A 21,774-nucleotide genomic window follows, 5' to 3' on the forward strand; every position below is an offset into this window, starting at 1 on the left:
TGGAAGTCAGAGTCACGGTATGATGACATGCATCTCCCTCGTGTTGAGAGAGAATGAGCAATCAGAAAGTGGCACTGGGACCTCCCCCTCCCCCTTATCCAGCCCCAGTCTTGTGACCAAGGGTGGGGGAAGACGTGGCAGATAAACATCTCTGTCTGGGAGGCTGTGATATCTCCCCTCAGCTTTCTGCTGCCCCCAGCTTACCAAGCTTATCACCACCCTGGCAGATGCTTGGGTGGTGTGGGGCACAAGAGACTCTCGTGTCTTCTGTCACCCACAGGACTCATTTGCACCTCCTCCTAAGGTCAAATAGGAAATTTAGCCGTGAGGCTGTTATCTGCAGGCTGGTGTCACATCAGGGGCACAGAGAGCTGATCTGGGGTCTGTGCTACTCATGCTCATCCATGACGGGGTGTCGCCATGTTTATAAGGACTCTTAAGTTAGATGGACCTGGACTCAGAATCCTGCCCTGGGACTTTCTACCTGCACTGCTCTGGAGAGGTAATTAACCTCTCCAAACCTCAGCTTATCCTTCTATAAAATGGGAATAATAGTAGAACCAACTTCATAGACTTCATAGGTTGGTTATGAGGATGAGACGGGACAATGCATGTCCCTTAGCACAGTGCCGGACACACGGTAGGTGCTCAGTAAATAGTAGGATGAATAAATGAATGAATGACTCCCTCATCTGGCAGGGCACCGAACACGATGATTAGAAGCTTGCACTGCCTGTTACCACCCTTCCCCCTGCCCTCACAGCCGACAGGCCTCACCAGGAAAGGGAGACTAACTGGAAACTTGGTTTTCTGATCAATTCATTGGGAAAGTTAACATGTTTGCAGTGGTCACATGCTAATTGTAAGAGATCATGATGAAGTGGAAAGCTGTGGGCTTCAGCGGGGGACAGACGTGGATTTGCATCTGGTTCCTCCACCCACGAACTGTGTGACCTTAGGCAGCTTTGCTAACCTCTCCATGCCTCATTCTTCTCATCTAGAAAATGGGGATAAAAATAGTCTCCACTTCAAAGGGTTGGAGTGAGGTGTGAGGATGTACAAGATGTTGAAATTGTAAAGCTCTTTTCACAGGGCCTGGCGCGTTGTAAGAATCGTAATCAGTACAAGCTCCATTTGAGTGAAGTACACTCACGGGCACTCCAGGGATGTCAACAAAGGAGAGAAAACTGTGGGCTGGGTTAGTCAGGGACTAATAATTGTTAAAATTTATTGAGTATATTCTTTGTGTCAGGCACTCTTGTTGGCATGTTTCTTAAAGCAAATAATTTTAATGTTATTTCGTCCATTCTATTTTTTTTTTGGCCACGCCATGCGGCTTGCAGGATCTTAGTTCCCTGACCAGTGAGGGAATCGAACCTGGGCCCCCTGAAGTGGAAGTGTGGAGTCCTAACCACTGGACCGCCAGGGAATTCCCTGTTAGCATTTTTAATGCATCTCACTTTAATTCTCACAACAGGCCTGTGAAGTGGCAAGTGTTATTTTCCCTATTTTACAGCTGAGAAAACTGACGCACAGTTATGCCTCAGGTCACACAGGTGACGCTAATACAGACAGGATTTGAACCCACGCAGTCGGGCCTCCCAGGGAAGACTTCAGGAGGTTAAGATTAGTATGTGATTCAGGACCGTCAGCCACAAGGCACAGACTCACTCACACCAAAGGCACAGACTCACTCCCACCAAAGTAGGGAAAGTTTCACATTACCGGGAGGTTCAGAGATGCCCTGCCTCCAGGTACAGCTGGGCCCGGGGGCCCAGACAATGGCCTCAGTGTTCCAGCATCTATCTCCATCCCTCAGGCAAGCTTTCCCCAACGCAGCCAGCAGCTCCTGACTCACATCCCATCATGTTAGCATCTTTCCTTTGCACCAAAACGCTCCTGGGGGGCCTCTGATTGGCCCCGCCTGGTCACATGCTCACTCTGTGACTAGGGTGAGGCGTGGGGTCGGCACAAACACCACAAAACCCCACTGGGAAGGAGGGGAAGGTAACTAGATCAAAACCAGCAAAGTCCACTGCAAAAAGGGCAGACTTCAGCTAGAGGGGTGAAGAAGGACCTGGTGCAGAGATGGTCAGATATTTTTCAGCAATTCAAAGAGAGGACTTGAGATGGAGCGGGAGGGGCTCTTATGGTGATCACATTAGGGTTGTTTTTGATGGAGGAAGGATCTGGGTTTGTGGGCAATTATGGTTTTGTTTCTGGAAGAGGATGATTCCTCTCTGGCCCTTGTTGAAGTGAGACTGGGGTGACGATCTAGTCAGTGCTGGTTGGAGCAGGCTTGGAGGTGAGGCTTTGTGGTGATTGATTGGCTCAGGGGGTGCTGATGGGGTTGGGATCGGTGAGGAGGGTGGGAATGGTGCTGGGGACGGTGTGGTGGCAGAGCTGGGAGGTGACGCAGCAGGACGGTCTGGAGGCTTCAGGAGATGGTTGAATTGTGGATCTTGGGTCTGAGATGGGCTCATGAGCGAGCTGGGCTGTGGTTAGGGATGTGGGCAGCAATGGCATGTCGAGGTGCAGTTTGGGGGGAACGTAAGGGAGGTGCACCATGCTGCACATGGGCTGGACTTGGTGGAAATGATGTGTTGCGAGAATTAAACATTTCGTGAGGGATGTGATGGTGGGGCGGGGAGGGAGGTACCACTTTTAGAGCTGATGATGGAACTCTGTGTGGGTGTGAGGAGCTGATGATGGGTGTTCTGTGGGACGTGACGGTTTCATAGCGTAACAGAGGTGGAAGGACTTAGCTGCACTATTATGGAGGAGGATGGAGGCCAAACCCATCCAACGGTTGCAGCTGGATGTAAGCCCTCATTCCCAGACCCATTCTCTCTTTTTAAAAATTACTTTTTATCTCTTCACAGTATTACATGCATATAATTTAAGAAGTAAAGAGGACTAACATCTCTTCACCAAATGCAGTGGTTCCTTGCCTCCTTCCACCTTCTTCTTCTTCTCAGAGGCAACCACTTTTAGCTGTTTCTTCTAGCAGTTTTACATCTCATGGGTCTGAGTAATGTTCGTATTTTTGACTCTTCCATTGTAGACATTTTCCACTGATTTCCTATTTGGTAAATAAGAATTTAGCTCTCTTATATGGCCAACCATGGCATTCTACCCAGCCAACCTCCTCAATATTTCTTGTGGTAGACATACTATCAATAGTACCTTACCAGGGGTCTTCCCTGGTGGCACAGTGGTTAAGAGTCTGCCTGCCAATGCAGGGGACACGGGTTCGAGCCCTGCTCCGGGAAGATCCCACATGCCACGGAGCAACGAATCCTGTGCGCCACAACTACTGAGCCTGCGCTCTAGAGCTTGTGAGCCACAACTGCTGAGCCCGCATGCCACAACTACTGAAGCCCACGCACCTAGAGCCCGTGCTCCGCAACACGAGAAGCCACCGCAATGAGAAGCCCCCCCACCGCAACGAAGAGTAGCCCCCACTCGCCACAACCAGAGAAAAGCCCGCACGCAGCAACAAAGACCCAACGCAGCCAAAAATAAATAAATTAAATAAATAAATAAATAAATAGTACCTTACCAGTGTTCTTTCAAAAATGTCTTATGCCTCTAATGATATACATATATGTATGCATGTAGCAGGCAGGATAATGGCCCTGCAAAGGCGGCCACATCCTAATCCCCTGAACCCGTGAATGTGTTACCTTATGTAGCAAAAGAGACTTCACAGATGTGGTTAAGTTAAGGATCTTGAGATGGGGAGATTTATCCTGGATCATCTGGGTGGGCCCAATGTCATCATCAGGATCCTTGAAAGTGAAAGGCAGAGGCAGGAGGGTCAGAGTAATGTGATGGGAGAAAGACTGGCCATTGCTGGCTTTGAGGATGGAAGGGAGCCAGGAGCTACGGAATGTGAGCAGCCTCTCGAAGTTGAAAAAGTCAAGAAAATGGAACCTCCCCAGGGCCTCCAGAAAAGAATGCAGCCTGCCAACACCTTGATTTCAGCCCAGTGACGAGAACCATTTTGGACTTCTGACTTCCGGAACTGCAAGAAACAAATTTGTGCTGTTTTAAGCCATTAACTTTGTGGCAATTTGTAACAGAAGCAATAGGAAATTAATACACCAGGTAATATGTCTACATCCACATACATACATACAAACATGCATACTTATGTATGTTATGTATACATACTTGTTAAATCAACTAATGCAACTATTCACAGCTGAGCTTTATACTGTACTACAATAGTTTCCTTTTTTCCCCCTGAAATGAATAATTACCTTGTTTCTTTTTTTTAAATTGACTTTTGTCATTTTTTTCAAATAGTTATTTATTTATTTAATTTGGCTGCACTGGGTCTTGGCTGTGGCGCGCAGGATCTTCATTGCTGCATGTGGGATCCAGTTCCCTGACCAGGAATCGAACCTGGGCCCCCTGCATTGGAAGCACAGAGTCTTAACCACTGGATCACCAGGGAAGTCCCTACCTTGTTTCTTTATCTGCCTTATTTTCTTTATACCTTTTGCCCATTTCTGCTACACCTCCTAATAGCTGTCTGTATGGCTTCCACGAGGGCAGTCACATCAAATGTTATGTTTCAGTTCCATTTTTTGAGTTATCCGCTCCCTTGCTCTCGGGGCGTGTGGCATAGTTAGCTGCCGTTCGGTGACTTCTTTTTGTTGTCCTCCTTGGCATTCCCTTTGCCTTCCTTCTGGTTGGAATTCCTGTTTTCTGGAGCCCACGTCTTCTTGCTTGTTTTACTCCCCCGTTTGGAGCCCATTGCCGAGGACAGGTCTTCATCTTTATCCAAATCCATTCAGTTCCTGAGTTCAGACCACAGAGTAAAAACAGCAAATGACACCTGTAGTTTTGTCAGGCTAAAAAGACAGTTCAATGGAAGCAACCTAAGTGTCCATCGACAGATGAATGCATAAAGAAGATGTGGCACATATATACAATGGAATATTACTCAGCCATAAAAAGGAACGAAATTGAGTTATTTGTAGTGAGGTGGATGGACCTAGAGACTGTCATACAGAGTTAAGTAAGTCAGAAAGAGAAAAACAAGTACCGTATGCTAACACATATATATGGAATCTAAAACAAACAAACAAAAAAAAGGTTCTGAAGAACCTAGGGGCAGGACAGGAATAAAGACGCAGATGTAGAGAATGGACTTGAGGACACGGGGAGGGGGAAGGGTAAGCTGGGACGAAGTAAGAGAGTGGCATGGACATATATACACTACCAAATGTAAAATAGCTAGCTAGTGGGAAGCAGCCACATAGCACAGGGAGATCAGCTCGGTGCTTTGTGTCCACCTAGAGGGGTGGGATAAGGAGGGTGGGAGGGAGACACAAGAGGGAGGAGATATGGGGATATATGTTTATGTATAGCTGATTCACTTTGTTACACAGCAGAAACTAACACACCATTGTAAAGCAATTATACTCCAATAAAGATGTTAAACAAAAACAAAAACAGACAAAAAAACCCCAAAAAGATACATGTACCCATATTTTGATAGCAGCACTGTTCACAATAGCTAAAACATGGAAACAACCTAAATGTCCATCGACAGATGAATGGATAAAGATGTGGTACATATATACAATGGAATACTACTCAGTCATAAAAAAGAACAAAAAAGGCCATTTGCAGCAACATGGATGCAACATGAAATTGTCATACTAAGTGATAGTATTATCATACTATCAACTAAGATAATCATACTTTCTCAGAAAGAGAAAGACAAATATATTATATCACTTATATGTGGAACCTAAAATAAGGCACAAATGCACCTATCTACAAAACAGAAACAGACTCATAGACATAGAGAACAGATTTGTGGTTGCCAAGGGGGAGGGGGGAGGGAGAGGGATGGACTGGGAGTTTGGGGTTGGTAGATGCAAACTATTACATTTAGAATGGATAAACAATAAGGTCCTAATGTATAGCACAGGGAACTATATTCAATAACCTGGGATAAACCATAATGGAAAAGAGTATAAAAAAGAATGCATATGTGTGTATAACTGAATCACTGTGCTGTGCAGTAGAGTTTGCCACAACATTGTAAATCAACTCTACTTCAATAAAAAAAAAAAAAGTTCAGTGGTAGAGGGCATGGTGGTGCCCTTCCATGGTGGAAGCACTCCAAGTTAGAGGCTTTCCTCGGATGTCTAGTGGTCCTTGGTTGTCCTTTCAGGGTTAAGAACAGGGGACTAAAAAGCTGATTGGAAGTTGGCTGACTTGCAGATCCACATTGGTTGACCTAAACAAGCCATTTGGAAACCATTTGTGTTCTGGTGTCAATATCTGTATCCTTAGGCCTTTCTTCTTGCACTGGTAAGATTCTCCAGAGAAGAAGGTAAGGTCTGGCTGCCAGGATTCTAGGAGCCCAGTGGGGGACTAGCCTGGGGGACTCAACCTCAGCATTGAAAATAACCTTCATCTCCTTGCTTTTGTTTATTACTCTTGCTCTCAACGGTGCTTGTCAACTCTCTGAGCAAAGGCCCTCTGTGTTGTGCTCTCTAGAGAGTAAATCTTCAGACTTCTGGGGGAGGTGGATTTAGGGATTTTACTTCTTTTGTTCGATCCATTTTATTTTCACACATGCATCCTTTTCACCCCTGGTCCCGGAGATACATGGTGCTATCATGCCACGTGTCTTTAAAGGACTCTGTTATAGATCACTTGTCATGTTCTGTCTGAAATTTGCCTGCCACAAATCTGCTTTCCAGACCCCCACATTTTGTTGGTGGTATCTCCTCTCTGTTCAGCCCAATCTTGTGACTTTATGTCTTCTTTATTTTATTTTTTTCTGGCTGCACCATGCGGCATGCGGGATCTTAGTTCCCCAACCAGGGTTCAAACCCGTGCCCCCTGCAGTGGGAGCGCAGAGTCTTAACCACTGGACCACCAGGCAAGTCCCTTTATGTCTTCTTTAAAAAATCTTTCTACTACATTGGATTTAGAAGGTAGCGCTCTTGGGTGTGTAGATTCAAAATCCCAGTCCTTTTCCACAACAGTTTTGTAACTGGAGCGGTGAGGATGGTGACCATGTCAGTTGTGATACCAAGACATTTTCATGATAGGATTCCTCAAAACAACTTTTTTTAAGTTGTTATAAAATTGTTCCTGGCCACTGTGGACGTTAGCAGTATAAAGGAGAAAATAAAAGCTGCCTATTGTGGCGGTAGGGCTCTTGGCAAGGGTTTTTGTTTGGTGGTGGTTTTGTGGTGCAGCCCTTGGCATGGGTGAGGAGGACGCTTTGATGCCAGGAGCAGCAGGGCCGTCATGTCATGGTAGACACATGCTGCTGTGTTGGGACCGTGGGCCCAAGAGCAGGTCTCTTCCCTCGGCAGGGCTGCTTGGGAGAAGAAGGAAGCTTCCAAGGACGGGCGGGAAGCGCTGTGTTCAGGCCTGGACCTTGGCCACCACAGTGGGCTCTGGAGCTGTGCAGTGCGTGGCCTGCCCGGCGTGTGCTGGATGGTCTTAGATGATGCTGGGTGACTTGGAGGGACACTTACTGACAAGGCTGTTCCACTGAGTTACACAAAGGAACCGAAAGACTGACCCAGGTCAGCTGTGTTTGCTGTGCGACAGTGTGCAGCTCGTGTCAGAGGGGTGAGCGGAGGAAGGGGCGGAGGAAAGAGCCTTTCCTTTCCTTTCCGGGGTGTCTGCCCTCAGGGTCAACACCCTGTGATGTTCTGCTTTTCCCTCCTGCTCCCTTCCTCTTGTCACCGGCCACCGGAGGTTCTCTGAAAGTTTTTTCTTACAGAAGCCCCTGGATGTTTCTAGGCCTCAGGGCAGCATTGAGACAAATACCCGGGAGAGGGCTATCTGCCCCTGACTTACTTTGTGCCTGGCTCGGCACGGACTCCATTCTAGGGCTCTCGGGGCTCCTGGAGATGGCCCAGCCTCGTAGGATCCTGCCCTTTGCCTTTGGGGCCTCCAACAGTTTGGCAGGGCAGGGCTAGAAGACGTTCTTGAAGATCATCTAGTCGACCTCTTCCATTTTATGGATGAGGAAACTAAGGGCCAGAGAAGTTCTTCCCGGGTTCAGTGTTCTTCCCAACCAGACCCTGCCTCTCTCAGCTTGCTCATCCTTTTGAAGATTTTGATGTGGTGGGTGATCGGGGATATCTGTGCTAACAGACAAGGGGTGGGTTTGAGGGGGACTCGCGGGCTGGCTGATGATGGTCAGAAGCCTTGTGGAGTTCTGGGTTGGCCCGGTTGTCTGATGGGCTCTCGGGGTTGTTTCTGTGGGGTGGTGTAAGCTGGGGGACGGAGCTTCATAGAGATGCCCTCAGAGCCCTAGAGTCAGAGATCTGGATTCAAGCCTCTGCCCTGACACTGCAACACGGATAAGCCTTAGCCTTTTGCAGCCTTAGATTCAACAGTAGATGGTAGTAATACTTGTATCTGCCCAAAGAGGAAGGCCCGTCCCGGGCTTGGCACCGCATCGGACACACGGAGTTGCTCTCGCTCCTGCACCCGCATAGCAGACGTTCCTCGGCCCAGCCTGGACCAGCGCTACACCTGCGGCTTCCTTAGGGCTCACCTGGGGGGCGGGAGCACCTTCAGCCTGTCCGGGCTCTAACTTACGGGGCCCCTCGTGTCCAGGCCCTAAAGAGGCCCCTCCCAGCGCCAGCTTCCCCCTCCACACCACCCCCCCACCTCCCAGCCCAGCGCCCATCCCTGGGGAGGGGCTGCACCCGTGGGAGACCCAAGCCTGCGCCTTCTCCGGTTCCTGGTTTTCCAGGGAGCTCTGGCTGGAGGGGGATGGGAGAAGCAGCCCTGGAGGGAGGGGGAGCGGGGAAGCAGAACCGGGAACTGGAAGTGGAAGGGTGTGGGTGGGCCCGGATCCAGCCTGCCTCCCACTTTCCTCCTCCTGCCAGGCCCCTCCCCGTGCTGGCTGGCCCGCGGAGGCAGGGGCTGGGCCCAGGCTCCTCCTGGGGGGCGGAGAGCCGGAGATCTCTCTGCGGCTCCTCCGAGCCAAGGGGGTGAAGCCACGACCCCCCCCCCGCCGCCCCCCCCCCCCCCAGCTGAGGCCTGTGGCCCGGGCTTTGTTAGTTCACTGGCGTGAGGCCCGCACCTGAAGCAGGGAGGCCGAAAAGCCCCTAAAATTCAGCCATGTGCGTTCGCAGGGCCCCCTGGAGCCCACAGTTTCCCAGGGCAGGTGGGGCTGGTTCGCGGGGTGCGGGGGGAGCGGCCTGGCATCCTCCCTGGCTCGGTGCGGCTGCGGCCTCGTCCCACCCCACACCGGGGCGTCCCCTGGACAGCCCTGCAAACCCAGGCAGGCCTTCAGCCTGGCCGCAGCCTGGGTTCACCCTCAGCCTTCTCCGGGCCCAGGCGCCGGTCTTAAAGTGAGGTGACATTCATCTCACTACATCCTGTGACTGCCGCTCACTTCCTCCACGTGGTGGGGGCGGGGTGGGGTAGGGGCGCGGGGAGGACAGATCAGAAGGAAAATGTAGCCGGCTGGGGACCTCTGGGATTTCCCGGGGGGCCAGGTGGGGGGGAGGCTGCGGGAAGCTTTCAAAGGAAAGAACAGTCGTGAATGAAGAGACGGGAGGGGGCGGGAGGCGGCTGCAAGTCCCACAAGTGGCGCCCACTGTGCGGCGGCGACGCGGAGGCCGGGGAGACTGTCGCGCGTCGGAGGCAGGTGCGGCCCTGCTGCCGATTCGGCCTCGGTGCCCGCATCTCTGGGTGCCCGCATCGCCGGGTGCCGGCTCGGCCTGCGCCTGGGAAGAGGAGTCAGGCCAGCGTAGCCCCGGGGCCGAGGGTCTGGCCCTGGGAGCCGGTGGGGGTCAGCTGGGGCCTGGAGTGGAGGTGCCTTGCCCTGCTGACCCCTCTTCTCTTCCCCCCACAGGTGGAGCCGCGGGAAGCCCAGCCCCACAGACAGCCTGAGGCCGCGTTTCACCCTCCGCGCCGGGATCTATGTTTAAGTTTTAACTCTTGCTTACCAAGACCACGATAATTCCTTTCCCAGAGGCCATCAGCCCCCCAGCCCCGCGCAGCCCCAGCCTGCCTCCCACCGCCCAGCTGCCCGCGATGCCCGCCAGCGGCCCCGGGGACGCCAGCGGCCCCGCTCCGGAGCGGGGGGAGGAGGAGCGCAAGGTGAGCAGCCGGCTCTGCTGGGGGTGCTGGGCGCTGGACCGCGCCGCTCCGTCTTCACACGGGCCTGTAGGGAAGACCTATCCCCCTGTCTTGGTGGTGAGCACACTGAGGCTTGCAGAGGTTAAATCCTGGTGGTCGGGCTCCGGGACCGAGTCTTCAGCCCCCCTGGTGTGTGAGCAGAGCTTCAGACCCCAGGCGTGTGCGATTGTTAGGGCTGGCCTTGCAGGGTCTCCACATCTGGCTTCCTTTCTGGATCGGCCTCTTACTAGCTGTGTGTCCTCAGGTGAGTCACTTTACCTGGGTTAGCTGCCTCTGTTTCCCCAGGGGGGTTAGTAGCTTTGGGGAGGCCAAAGACAGGTTCAGGGGGCTTTGTAGATGGGAGGCCTCGTGAGGGCTGCCCCGGCCGCACAGACAGCCAGGCTCACCACGCTGCGTGCTGTGTGCTCAGGGCGGCACCAGTCACAGTGGAGATGGTGATTTCCCTCCCCCGCCCCATCCCTGGCGCTGAGCAAGTGTTACTTCTGGCCATGGAGCTAGTGACCTTGTTCTTGGAGCCCCATGAGGGGTGACCTCTTCACCCTTCTGCTGAACTCCAGGATGGCCCTAAAGCAGTTAGAGGAGACGCCAGCAGACCGGTGGGCGTCGCTGCCGGGTTCCGACAGGCAACCTCGGGGCCTCACCAAGCCGTGCCCACCTGTAGGCAAAGCCATTCGAATCCCCAGCACGTGGACTCTGCTTTTCCCTTCTGTGGAATGGTAGACCCTGCCGCCACCCTTCCAGGGAAGCTGTGCCAGCCAACGGCCTTCCTGGGGCGTCCAGTCTGTCATGCCCTGGTCCCCGCGGTTCCCTCTGCCTGTTCTCTCCCCGAGCGGGAGGGAGGGTGGTGATACTTGGTCGTATCTGAGAGTAGCAAGGCATGCTTCTGGGGCACAGTTTGTCCTCCTGGAACCAGGGTGGACACCTGACACCAGGTGTGGGACCACTGAGCACTCTGAGGGGGTCAGCTCTGGTGATCCGCCATCAGTGGCCGTTCCAAGACCTGCTCCCTGCCCACCCTCCCGCCGCGCGTGCTCAGCTCCTTCTGGGCTTGCTCATTCTTAGAGCCAGTTTCTGTCTTCTGGGTGGTTTCCATCCATTTGGTCCTTGAGGACAGCCCTTGAAACAAGTGGGGCAAGGACAGATGGCCCTGGTTTGGAGATGAGGAAGCTGAGCCCAGCTTATCAGTGGGGGGTCCAGATGAGAGCCTGCTGTCCTGCATCGGAGTCTTTTTCACTGCCCCACCTGCATGGGTCCTGTTACGGACACACACACACACACACACACACACACACACACACACACACACACGCACGCGCGCTGATGCATGCACAAAGCCCAGACACCTGTCTTTCCAGCCCAGGATCCTGCAGAGTGCCACGGGATGGGGGACCGTGTATACCCCCAAGCTGGGAAGAAAGTGCATGCTGCAGCCCACTGGGTGGGGCTCCTAGGGGTTACAGGTCAGTCCCTTTCTTTCTGATCCCGCGGACTCAGGCGGCAGCAGACCCAGACCCTGCCGCCATAGAGTCAGGGCCACCTGCACCCACCTGTGCTCTTGAGTGGCAGCTGTGGCCATAGATAATTCCCTTCCCTCCTTGGGCCTGGCTTTGCTCTTCCGTTAGCTTAGGTGACCCTGACCCCTCCCCCCGGTCCGATGTCCTGACTGGTGCTGACACAGCTCCGTGTCCACGCACTTGCAGTTGGTGGTCAGCTGCCCCCGCACCTCCGCCAGTTGGAGGACGTGGGGCAGCCGGGCCACATTTCTCCTGTTACTGGACAGGGCTTCCCTGGGCCGCAGAGCCCTCGGCCCCGCCCATGGAGAGCCGCAGACAGGCTCTCTATCATGACAGTTCAGGACAGAGAAAAAGCACTGGACGGAGAGTCACGAGCCCCAGGCCCCAGGCCTGAAGATGTCACTTATTGGAGATGTGACTTCAGGCCCTCTGGGCTTGCGTTTGCTCAGCTGTAGAATGGGGATAGTAACTCTAGCTGTGCCTGTTTTATGGGGTGGTTGTGGAAGTCAGATGAGGTCACGGGCATGGAGTGCCCTGCAAACAGCAAAGTCTGGTCCAATTATGAGGGATTACGATTGCTATTATTATCTACCCATAGTAACTGCTCTGGCTCAAGAGGCAACAAACACACACCCAGGCCCAGAGCCTGGTGCTGATAGAGGGAGCTGACACATGGGGGCTGGGGTACGGCGGGCGCTCTCCCCGGTGTGCATGCTGGCTCACCTGGTACACCTTCCTGGCACCGCTGGGCTGGCTCCCGTGCAGCCCCCAGGAGGGCGGGCAGAGACGCCGACAGCCGCCCACGCCCACGGCAGCCTGTGAAAGCCAGGCCTGGGGCAGGGGTGCCGCGTGGCTGCAGAGGGGAAGATGGGTTTGGGCCACAGCCCAAGGAGTCTGGCAGAGTTTCCAGGGGCACCTGGCACAAAGGAACTGTTTGGTGAGCCAGAGGGCAGGGGTGTGGCTGCCCACCGGCCCCTTCACCACCTGGCCCCGTGTGCCCTTCCCGCCTGCCCCTCCCCCCCACCGGCCACGCCTCCCTGTACCTTTCACTCCAGTACTTCCTGGAGCTGCCAGGCCTTTGTTTATGCTGCTTCCTCTGACTGATGTGCCCTTTCCCTAATTTTCTCTCCTCTCTGATCAAAGCCCTGGCTTCAGTCTGTCTTGAATTACAGAGAGAACCAGCGGTTCTCAAAATGTGATCCCTAAACCAGCGGTACCAGCAGCACCTGGAAGGCTTAGAAATGCAAAAGCTCGGGCCCCACCCCAGACCTGCTGAATCAGAAGCTCTGGGGACGGGACCCAGCAATCCTTGTTTTTACCAGCCCTCTAGGGGATTTGAGAAGTACTGGTGTGGATAACATCCAGCCCCGCAGCTGCCCCAGGAGGGCAGGACCCCAGCCACCATCGTCTGGGTGGATCCTCAGGGCCCGACTAGCACACAGTAGGTGCTCAGGAAGTATCTTGTGGATAGGATGGAGAGGAAAATGAGAGTGGATAAGACCCCTTCACAGGAGAACAGTCCCAGAGCCCTGATCAAACAGGCAGGGCGCAGAGCTGTGCGCGGTAGGCTGAGGCAGCCGTGCCTCTGCTGGCAGTGCAGAGAGGCCTGTGTACGTGGTGTCCTCGTGGCACCTGCCCAGCAGCCTCCCCAGCCCTACTGTCCATGTGTTGGGCAGGGACGGGGCAGCTTGGGGAGCCTGGGAGGAGGCAGGCTCGGGGGTGGGGTGGGGGGGGGTGTGGAGGGAGGGATGCTGAGCCCTGGGACTCTGGCAGTGAGGGTCGGCTGGGTAAATCCGGCCACAGAAAAGGGAGGGGGAGCTGGCCTTATGAGAGATGGGAGGGGAGGGGAGCATCAGGAAGTCCAGGAGCCTTGGTTCTGGCTCAGAGGGGATCATGGAGATATGGTGCCAGGCCCTGTGTGGAGGGGAGAGAGGGGGGCAGAGGGAGCAGGATGAGGGACCAAGAACATTCCAAGCCCGGGGCTGGAAGGGCCTCCTCAGATCGCCAAATGTGAATCAGTGCCTGGCCAGGAGTCCAAGCCCCAGGCTGGGCCCCTGATCTTGCTGTTCCCCTCTTTCCCCGAGCCTTAGAAACATAACAGATGCATTGAGTGCTGACTATCTGCTAGGTGCTCTTTTAAAGTCTGTACTTGCATTATCTTATTTCATTCTTACAACTGCTCCATAAGGTAGGCTCTATTATTTTCATCACTCTATCTTATTAAAGACTAAACTGATGCTCAGAGAGGTTAGGTCACTTGTCTAAGGCCACACAGCTAGTAAGTGGTGGTGCTGGGATTTGAACCCAGGCTCCTGTACCTTTCAGGCTGCCTCCTGTGTGAAAGGGGATGGAATGGATGGTGCCTCCCAGCTGTGATGTTCCGTAGTCCTGTCCAAGTTTCTTCTGAAAGTCGGGATGGTCAGAGAATGCTTTTCTCTGCATAGCAGTGCTCTTGCCCTGGGGTCGATGTTGGGGGCACTTCATCTCCAGCAGGAGCTCACGTACACAGGCTAGTATGTGTGACTGAGTATATGTGCACACGCACATACACACACGTACCAGGTACATACTCTTACGTGTGAAGACACTGCTGTGGACACGTTGCTTCTTTCCCTTCCTCCTTCCTCCTTCCCTCCTTTCCTCCTTTTCAGACTTAGGTACCTTTCCAGGTACCTGGCACATAGTAGGGCTCCACGAGTTTGTTGGGTGAACTGAATGTACCTTGCTGGAGGACCTAGTAAAGGGAAGGGGATAGGAAGATACCAGGGTGGGTAAGCCATGCCTGCCCTCTGGAGGAAGGAGGCCGCTCCTGGACGGCTCGCCCTGAGCTCACCCTCTCCTGCTGGGTAGGAGAAGCGCCTGTTGGGGGGTACGTATTTGTGCTGGGGGAGCACAGCAAGTGTGCCCATGTGTATGTGTGCATACCTGTGTGTATATCTATGCACGTATGGCCAGTGCTGTGGCCAGGGCTCCTCCCTCCTCACCTAGGTCCAACCCAGAGGCCTGGCAAGTACTGATTTCCCTCGGGCGCCGACCACTTCCTGCACTCCGGTTCCGAAGTTCAAGGGCATCCTTGGGTGGGGTTCCCCCGGCTCCACTCTCAGCTGTTCTTGCTGGCCCACAGATCCGGTGCCCGCCCCGGGCATGCCCTGCCTTTAGTGCACTCAGATGCCCACACACGGTCACTCAGGGCCTGCTCTCTGCTTTATAATCGTCACTATAGGGGTCGCTGAGGTAGCATCCCTCTTACACATTTAAACAGTTCCAGTAAAGGCAGCTTTGCCCTTACCTCTTCGGGAACACAGCTAATAATAATAATGGCGTGTCCGTTTTTAGCTCAGTGGAGTCGATCAGATACTTGCGCATGGAGAGCAGGCAAGTGATGTAAACAGTGCCCACCCCAGAGCTGACTGGGCCCTCCATTTTAGGGTTCAGGTTCTCTAACATTCTCTAAGTTAACTGCTATTACATGTCAAGTTTAACTCTGCAGTCAATACAGTCTTAAGTGGGGGTCAGTTGGACTCTGGAGACAGACCTGTGTTCGAACGTGGACTCAGCTACATGACTGCTGAGCAGCGAAATGAGAGATTTCCGTGAGGTGGTGTGTGTGAGTGGTTAACACAGGGGCACAGATTTAGTCTTGTGATTTATTTCGGATAGTTAACTAGCTGTCTGTCTATCTACCTACTTACCTTCCTCCCCATCTGCCTATCTCTCTACCTACCAACCTATCTGCACGTTTGTGGCGAAGATCCACTGCAGCCCCGAGGACTGAGAGGCGTGGGAGAAGAGTGGGGACAATGCAGACGAGGGTGTGAATGGTGTGGGTTTAAAGTCCCCTGAGAGCCCGTGGCCTGTGGCCCCCTCTCCCTTTACCCACTGAACAGAAGCAAAACTGAGGCAAGTTGCAGGATGACCTAACTCCTTTTTTTTTTTTCTTTGGCTGCGTTGGGTCTTCGTTGCTGCGCGCGGGCTTTCTCTAGTTGCGGCGAGGGGGGGCTAGCCTTCATTGTGGTGCGCGGGCGTCTCATTGCGGTGGCTTCTCTTGTTGCGGAGCACGGGTTCTAGGCACCTGGGCTTCAGTAGTTGCAGCACGTGGGCTCATTAGTTGCGGCACGCAGGCCCTAAAGCACGTGGGCTTCGGTAGTTGCGACACGTGGGCTCAGTAGTTGTGGCTCGCGGGCTCTAGAGCGCAGGCTCAGTAGTTGTGGCGCATGGGCTTCCTTGCTCCGCGGCCTGTGGGATCCTCCCGGACCAGGGCTCGAACCCGTGTCCCCTGCATTGGCAGGTGGATCCTTAACCGCTGTGCCACCAGGGAAGTCCCAGGGTGACCTAACTGCTGATGGCAGGGGCTATGCTACCTTCAGAGGCTCACATGCGGGGCCACGGCCGGACCCAAGGTCCCTCAGGTCTTTCGTGCTCTCAGGTCTGGGCTGGGGTTGGAGCCCATCCTGGCCAAGAAGCAGGTCCCACGGGGCCTGGGCGGGGAAGCTGAGCTCAGCTCTGCAAAGGCAAGAGGGCCGGCGGGGAGCTGAGCAAGAGTGGGTGTCCCAGGATGACTGAGAAATGGGAAGATATCCTTCCTTTCTGGCACCTGGACTGGACACAGGGCCTGGTCATGTCCTGCAGCTGCCTCTGCGGAGAGCCACAGGGCTATTAGGGCTATTACTTCTAATCACCCCACTTAGCATGTGCACGGTGTGGAAGGGTGTCTGAAGGAGTGTCCTTTGCCCGGCAAGTAACTCACCTAATCCTCACAGTAACTGGAGGATCCCCATTTTACAGATAGGGGGTTGAGGCTTAGAGAGGTTGAGAAACTTGGTAACAGTCACATGGCTACAAAGTAGATTTATCTGGATTCTTTCCGTCCACCAAGCGAGGGTGGCCGGTGGGGTGGGAAGGAGATGGTGGGCTGTGCAGAGCCCGGGTGGGCTGCTGAAGGAGCGAGGGCGAGGGGGCTTGGGGGCCGCGGGGGTGGCTGCTAGCAGAGTGGGCGTGCTCCATCCGGGCCCTCGGCACAGCACAGGCACTTGTGTGTTTATGTGGTGTCTCTCCCTCTGAACTGAGTTCCCTATTTGCTTATCTTTATATCTAGTACATAGCTGGTGCTCAGTAAATGTTTCTGAGCACATCCATGGGCCTGGGCTCATGGTGGCCCTAGGACCACAGGGGTGGGCACGGCTGGGCTGCTGTGGGCTGGGTGTGTGCTGGGGGGAGTCTCCGTTCCGGAAGGCGGTGAAGCCCCAGCATGGTGCACGGGGTGCGGAGGGCCTGGGCAAAGCCCACAGTACGCAGGTGCCTGGGAGCTGTGCGGGCGTCGGAGGGGCCATCAGGACACGGACACTGCCTTCTGGGAGCATGGCCTTTTGGGAGTCATGGAAGACCTTCATCGATAATTATAGTACGAAGCCCACTGAGCAGTCAGTGAATATCTGTTGAATATTGTTGAGTAGTTGAAACAAAGGACTGATGAGCTTTGGGAGGTGACTGAGAGCAGAAAAGACGGGGGGCTTGGGAGGGCTGCGCGGAAGTGGGAGCACCTACAGCAATTCCCGGTGCCCCTGCCCTCCCCGCCCGTCCTCCTGCAGCTCACCCTGCGGCCCGGCCTGGGCCTGCCGTGCATGTGCGTGTGCACGTGTGTGCACGTGTGTGCGGGGTGCTCTGTGGGGTCTTGGGCCTGGTACTCAGGCACCCAGAACGGGGCTCTGCCTGCCAGAGAAGCCAGTTCGTTTCACTGAATTCCATGACCACAGACAGGCCCTGGGAGGCCAGCCAGCCAGCTGGCAAAAGCTGTACATGCTTCTTGTCCCAGGGGGCCCGGGCAAGTGGCTGGCTAGATCCGGCAAGTTCATCCCCTTGACTCAAACACCAACTTGAGACATCTGCTCAGCGGATGCTGGGTCAGTAGCATCCGGTGTACGCTCTGAAGGGAGCACGTACGTCTGGCTGGCTGGCTGGCTCTGGGTGAGGGCCTCGTGGGATGTGTCTCTCTTAGAGGGAGGGGTCCCCGTCTAGGCATGAGGTCCCGGAGACAACTGCGTGTGGATGTATGCGTGTGAATGCCAGCGTGTACCTTTACCTTGGCTTGCCTGCCTGCTCATGGTCATGCATGTGTACACGTGTCAGGGGCACACGGCATAGTAGGGTATAGTGGCATGTTGCTGTGGAAAGACCCAAGGGCTGGGAATCAAAAGATTTAAATTTTGGTTCTAAAGGCCTCCCTTGCTGGCTCTCTGATCTCTGAAAGTTAGGTAACCACTCTGAGCTTCAGATTTCCCGCCTGCGTAATGGAAAAAAATAATACCAGCTCTACTTTCTGTAAAGCATAAGAATAAAATGAAATAACGTATGTGAAAATGCTTTGTTAATTACCATGTACTGTACAAATGTGAGAGATTATTATCATCATGGCCCAGCTCCTCAGAATGAGAAGTTGTGTGTGGCCTAAAATAATCCATCCAGTGAGCTGTGTTAAAATGTAGGTCAAATCATAGCCTTAGAAGTTGAGAGAGGCTGATGGTAACTACCTAATCTAAAAGGCCACCAAATGTAGAGGGGCTTTGAAAACTGTAAAGAGTTACATAAATTGAAGTGACATGATTATGTTTAAGACTAGAAAATACGTTGTAGTCATCCTGTTTCCTGACTTTGAGTCATAAAGATCAGAACGGCACTGGAGCCTCCTGCTTGGTTGTATTCGTGCAGGTTTGTGGATTTGTACACGTGCCTCTCTCTGTGTGCATGGACTTGTTTATTGAACATCTACTATGTGACAGTCACTCATCAAGTATTTTGAGTGCCTGCCCTGTGCCAGGTGCATCGCTCTAGGCACTGGGGACGGACGCCAAGGTGAATAAGACAGAGTTCCTTCCCTCGAGGGGCTTGTGGCTTGGTCATGATGATAGCTGGCATTTGCAGTGCTGGATAGTGGGTGCTATGGGAGAGGAAGGACCCATAGACTCAGTCTAGGTGGGGTATGGGAAGGAGGGGCCCAGGGGAAGGGAATCTAGGAAGTGAGGTTGGAAAAGTGAGGGGAAGGTAGTCGGGGCAGAAGCAAGGGTCTGTGCCAATGTCCCAGGGAGGGAGCAGCCCACATTTGCACCTGGCGTGGTCGGTTTACGATGGGTGGGAAGTGCTGGCCAGATCCTAGGGCCTTCCTTCACCCGGGCTAAGGAGCTGGGCTTGATCCTGCAGGGCCCTGGGAGCCCCCTCAGCAAGGGCTTAAGCTCTGTGGAGTGACGTAATCAGCTTTGCATTTTGGAAGGATCACGGAGCCCCAGTGTTCCTGAGTATCTCACTGCGGCGGTACCAGCCAGATGTTGGGGTTTGTCTGTAGCACTGAGTGATGGCTGCATATGCCGGGCAGTGAGCTGGGGTTTGCATGGGGGCGGGGAGGGACGGGGAGGAGGGAGGGATGCACGTTTGTGAATAGTTCTGGTCAGGACCTGCGGAGCGGAGGAAGTTAGCGATTCTTGAGTGACTCTCATGTGTCAGCTTTCCATATATTACCTCATTTAATTGTTATACCATTGCTGTGAAGTAGATATTATTATCCCCATTTTGTAGGTGAGGAACGCTAGACTAGAGAGGTTAAATAGCTCGAAGGGACTAGGGAGTAAATAGCAGAGCAAAAAGTCCAGCCTGCCCCCTCTCCGCCTCAAAGCCCACCTCACTAGAATTTCTGCCCATTCCTGCCTCCTCCCACTGGAAGGACTGACTAATTCAGCCCCTTCACTTGACAGATGAGGAAACCAACCCGGGCTCAAGGCTGTTCCTGCTAAATTTGTTACTGTTTTCCAGCTGCTCCAAGTCACTGTGGATCAGATTCTTCCCTTTCAGAGTATTAGTGACGCCTCCCAACTCAGTGCTACTGGCAGATTTGATAAGCATATTTTACATTCCTTTGCTCAGCCCATCAGCAAAGATATTGAATGAAACAGGCCCCATGACAGATGCGAGAATGAACCGCTTGATACGCCTCCTTGAGGGGCGCGGCCCCGAGCCATCTGCTTGCCCTTCTCAGTGTATTACCCCTCTCACTTGTGGGTGTGAATGCGGGCAGGCCCAGACCAGAAGGTATCGCCACCTCCCTTTGCCCCGCGATGTCGCTGTATCACGGGAGAATGACGTGTTGACCGAAAACGGCACGCTTTTCACAAAGCCGTGCTTCAGGGCTAGATGGAAAGGGTATGGGCCAGAGTCGCTCAGACCTGGGTGCGACTCCCCACCTGGACTCTCGTGGAGACTTGGTTTCCTAAGCACACCCCAGGGGTACCGGAGGGCAGAGTGTTGGACTGGGCATCAGGTGCCATTCCCCGCTTGGGCCCGAGGGATAGGCTCAGGACATGGCCCTGGGGGCTCCCCGTTCTCAATACACCAGGACCTGGACAGATGGTCTGGCATCAAGGTCTTCCACCTCTTCCTCTTGGGGGTGTTGCATTGAATTAAATTCAACAGGGAAGGATGTGCTGAGCATCTCCTGTGTGTCAGGCAGAGCACGTGTGTGGAGGTGAGGAATGACAGCAAGTCTCCAGATGGCACAGGGGTTGCCTATCAGGGGCCCCCAAAGGCTTTCTCCATATGCTAATGGAAGCTGGGGCTTGGCGGTCCTGAAACAGCAGGTGTCTTTGTTTTTAGTCAGCACAGGCAGCCTGGTAACTGTGGTTCCTTAGTGCTAATCTGAGGCTCTGATTGGCTTTCCCGTTTCTGATTAGTTCAGAGCAAAAGTTAGAAAATCAAATGAATCCCTCTGTAAGAGATGCAGTGTGCTAAAGAAATAGTTCAGAGCCCAGAATTTCTGGGTGGTAGGAGTCTTTTCAGACCCCACGGCCACCCAGACTGATCCTGACCCACCTTGGCACCCCCTCTTGGCTGCTACCTGTGCATTCCACGCCCATGGCCCCAGCCACGAGCAACGGTCAGAGGTTTGGCTAGGTGTGGCCTAGTGCTCTGTAGGCAAGTACAGGGGCTGGGTGGGCCTCCTGCTGCCGGGGGATATGTAAGTCCTCTCATCGAGGGGCATTTGGAGAACCCACGATGTGCTGAGTCTGTTGTAGGCTCTAGGTATTCAGCAGTGAACAAAACAGGCAAGGGTATGAAGCATTTAGTCATCTGTCGTCTTAAAAACCCGAGAAGCAGGCAGAATGGACACCTTCCTACCCCCACTTTATGGATGAGGAAACTGAGTTTCAGAGAGAACAGTCCGGGAACTAACACATGGACGAGCCGGGCTCATACCCATTTTGGTTTGCTTTAAGCCCCATGCCTTTCCACGACCTTGCGTGGCCTCCAACTGTTTTGTAAATGCCGAGTTACCTGGTCAGCACGATCAAGACGGTGCCCTTTTAGCCATGGTGTAACCTGACCAAAAGCACCATCTCAGCTGAAATTCACTACCCTTGGGTAGATTCAGTTGGAACTTTCACAAACGTTAAGCTGCATTGGTAATATTTTCTCTCTGTGTGATCCAAGTGATTGTTTCTTAAATAGGGGTGTCTGTGGGGTCTCAGAAGACAGCTCAGCACCAGCAGGCCTGGCTTACCACGGGGCATGTGGCCCTGAGCCGCCCTCAGTCCAGGCCCACAGAGCTGTCATGTAGGCCTCTCCGCCACTTGGCTGTCCCCCACCTCGGCCTTTCTGCCCTCACAGTTTCTCTGCCATGATTTCCTGAAAAGAGCCTCTCAAGGGTCTCTGGTCCTGGGGCAGCCTTTCTCTCACCACCCTGGACCCTCACCTCCTGTCCACAGCCGGCACTGGGCTCCCTGTCCTTGGCTTCTTTTCCAGACCTTTCTCAGCTGGGTTCCTTAAACTGTCTCTCCAGCCCCTCTCTGGCCCCTTGGTCCTCATTGCCGTGTCATTCTGCACAGCTTCCGTCTGAGGCTGACCATTTCCACGCCTAACCAAATCGCTCTGCCCTCGACTTCTTTGCATCTGTCGACTTTGCCTCTTGGGTTGGCAGCTCCCTTTTTTCTTGCACCCACAATACACCGGCGTCCCCTTTCTGCCCCTCTGAACACTCTCTCCACCTCCTGCCACTTGACTGGAGTCTCCCCTCAGTGCTGAGGCCTGGGGCCTCTGTCATCTTCCACTCACATGTCCTCGGAGGGCT

The 21,774-nt window shown here is 53.8% G+C and overlaps 1 protein-coding gene across 4 annotated transcripts in view; it reads left to right on the top strand.

Moving 5' to 3' along the window:
- The window catches only part of DNMT3A (DNA methyltransferase 3 alpha), a 98,501-nt gene that overhangs the window by 17,801 nt on the left and 58,926 nt on the right, over nucleotides 1–21,774 (top strand). For all 4 annotated transcript variants that reach the window (XR_014234820.1, XM_082356869.1, XM_082356868.1 and 1 more), the window contains exon 2: nucleotides 9,866–10,113. Coding sequence is in view for 3 of the 4 variants with exons in the window: in XM_082356869.1 (XP_082212995.1) it covers nucleotides 10,048–10,113 (66 nt within the window). In the remaining variant the exon portion in view is untranslated. The remainder of the gene's footprint in view (nucleotides 1–9,865; nucleotides 10,114–21,774) is intronic.

Source organism: Balaenoptera borealis (genome assembly GCF_965194805.1).
Source record: "Balaenoptera borealis genome assembly, chromosome: 15".
Taxonomy (NCBI): domain Eukaryota; kingdom Metazoa; phylum Chordata; class Mammalia; order Artiodactyla; family Balaenopteridae; genus Balaenoptera; species Balaenoptera borealis.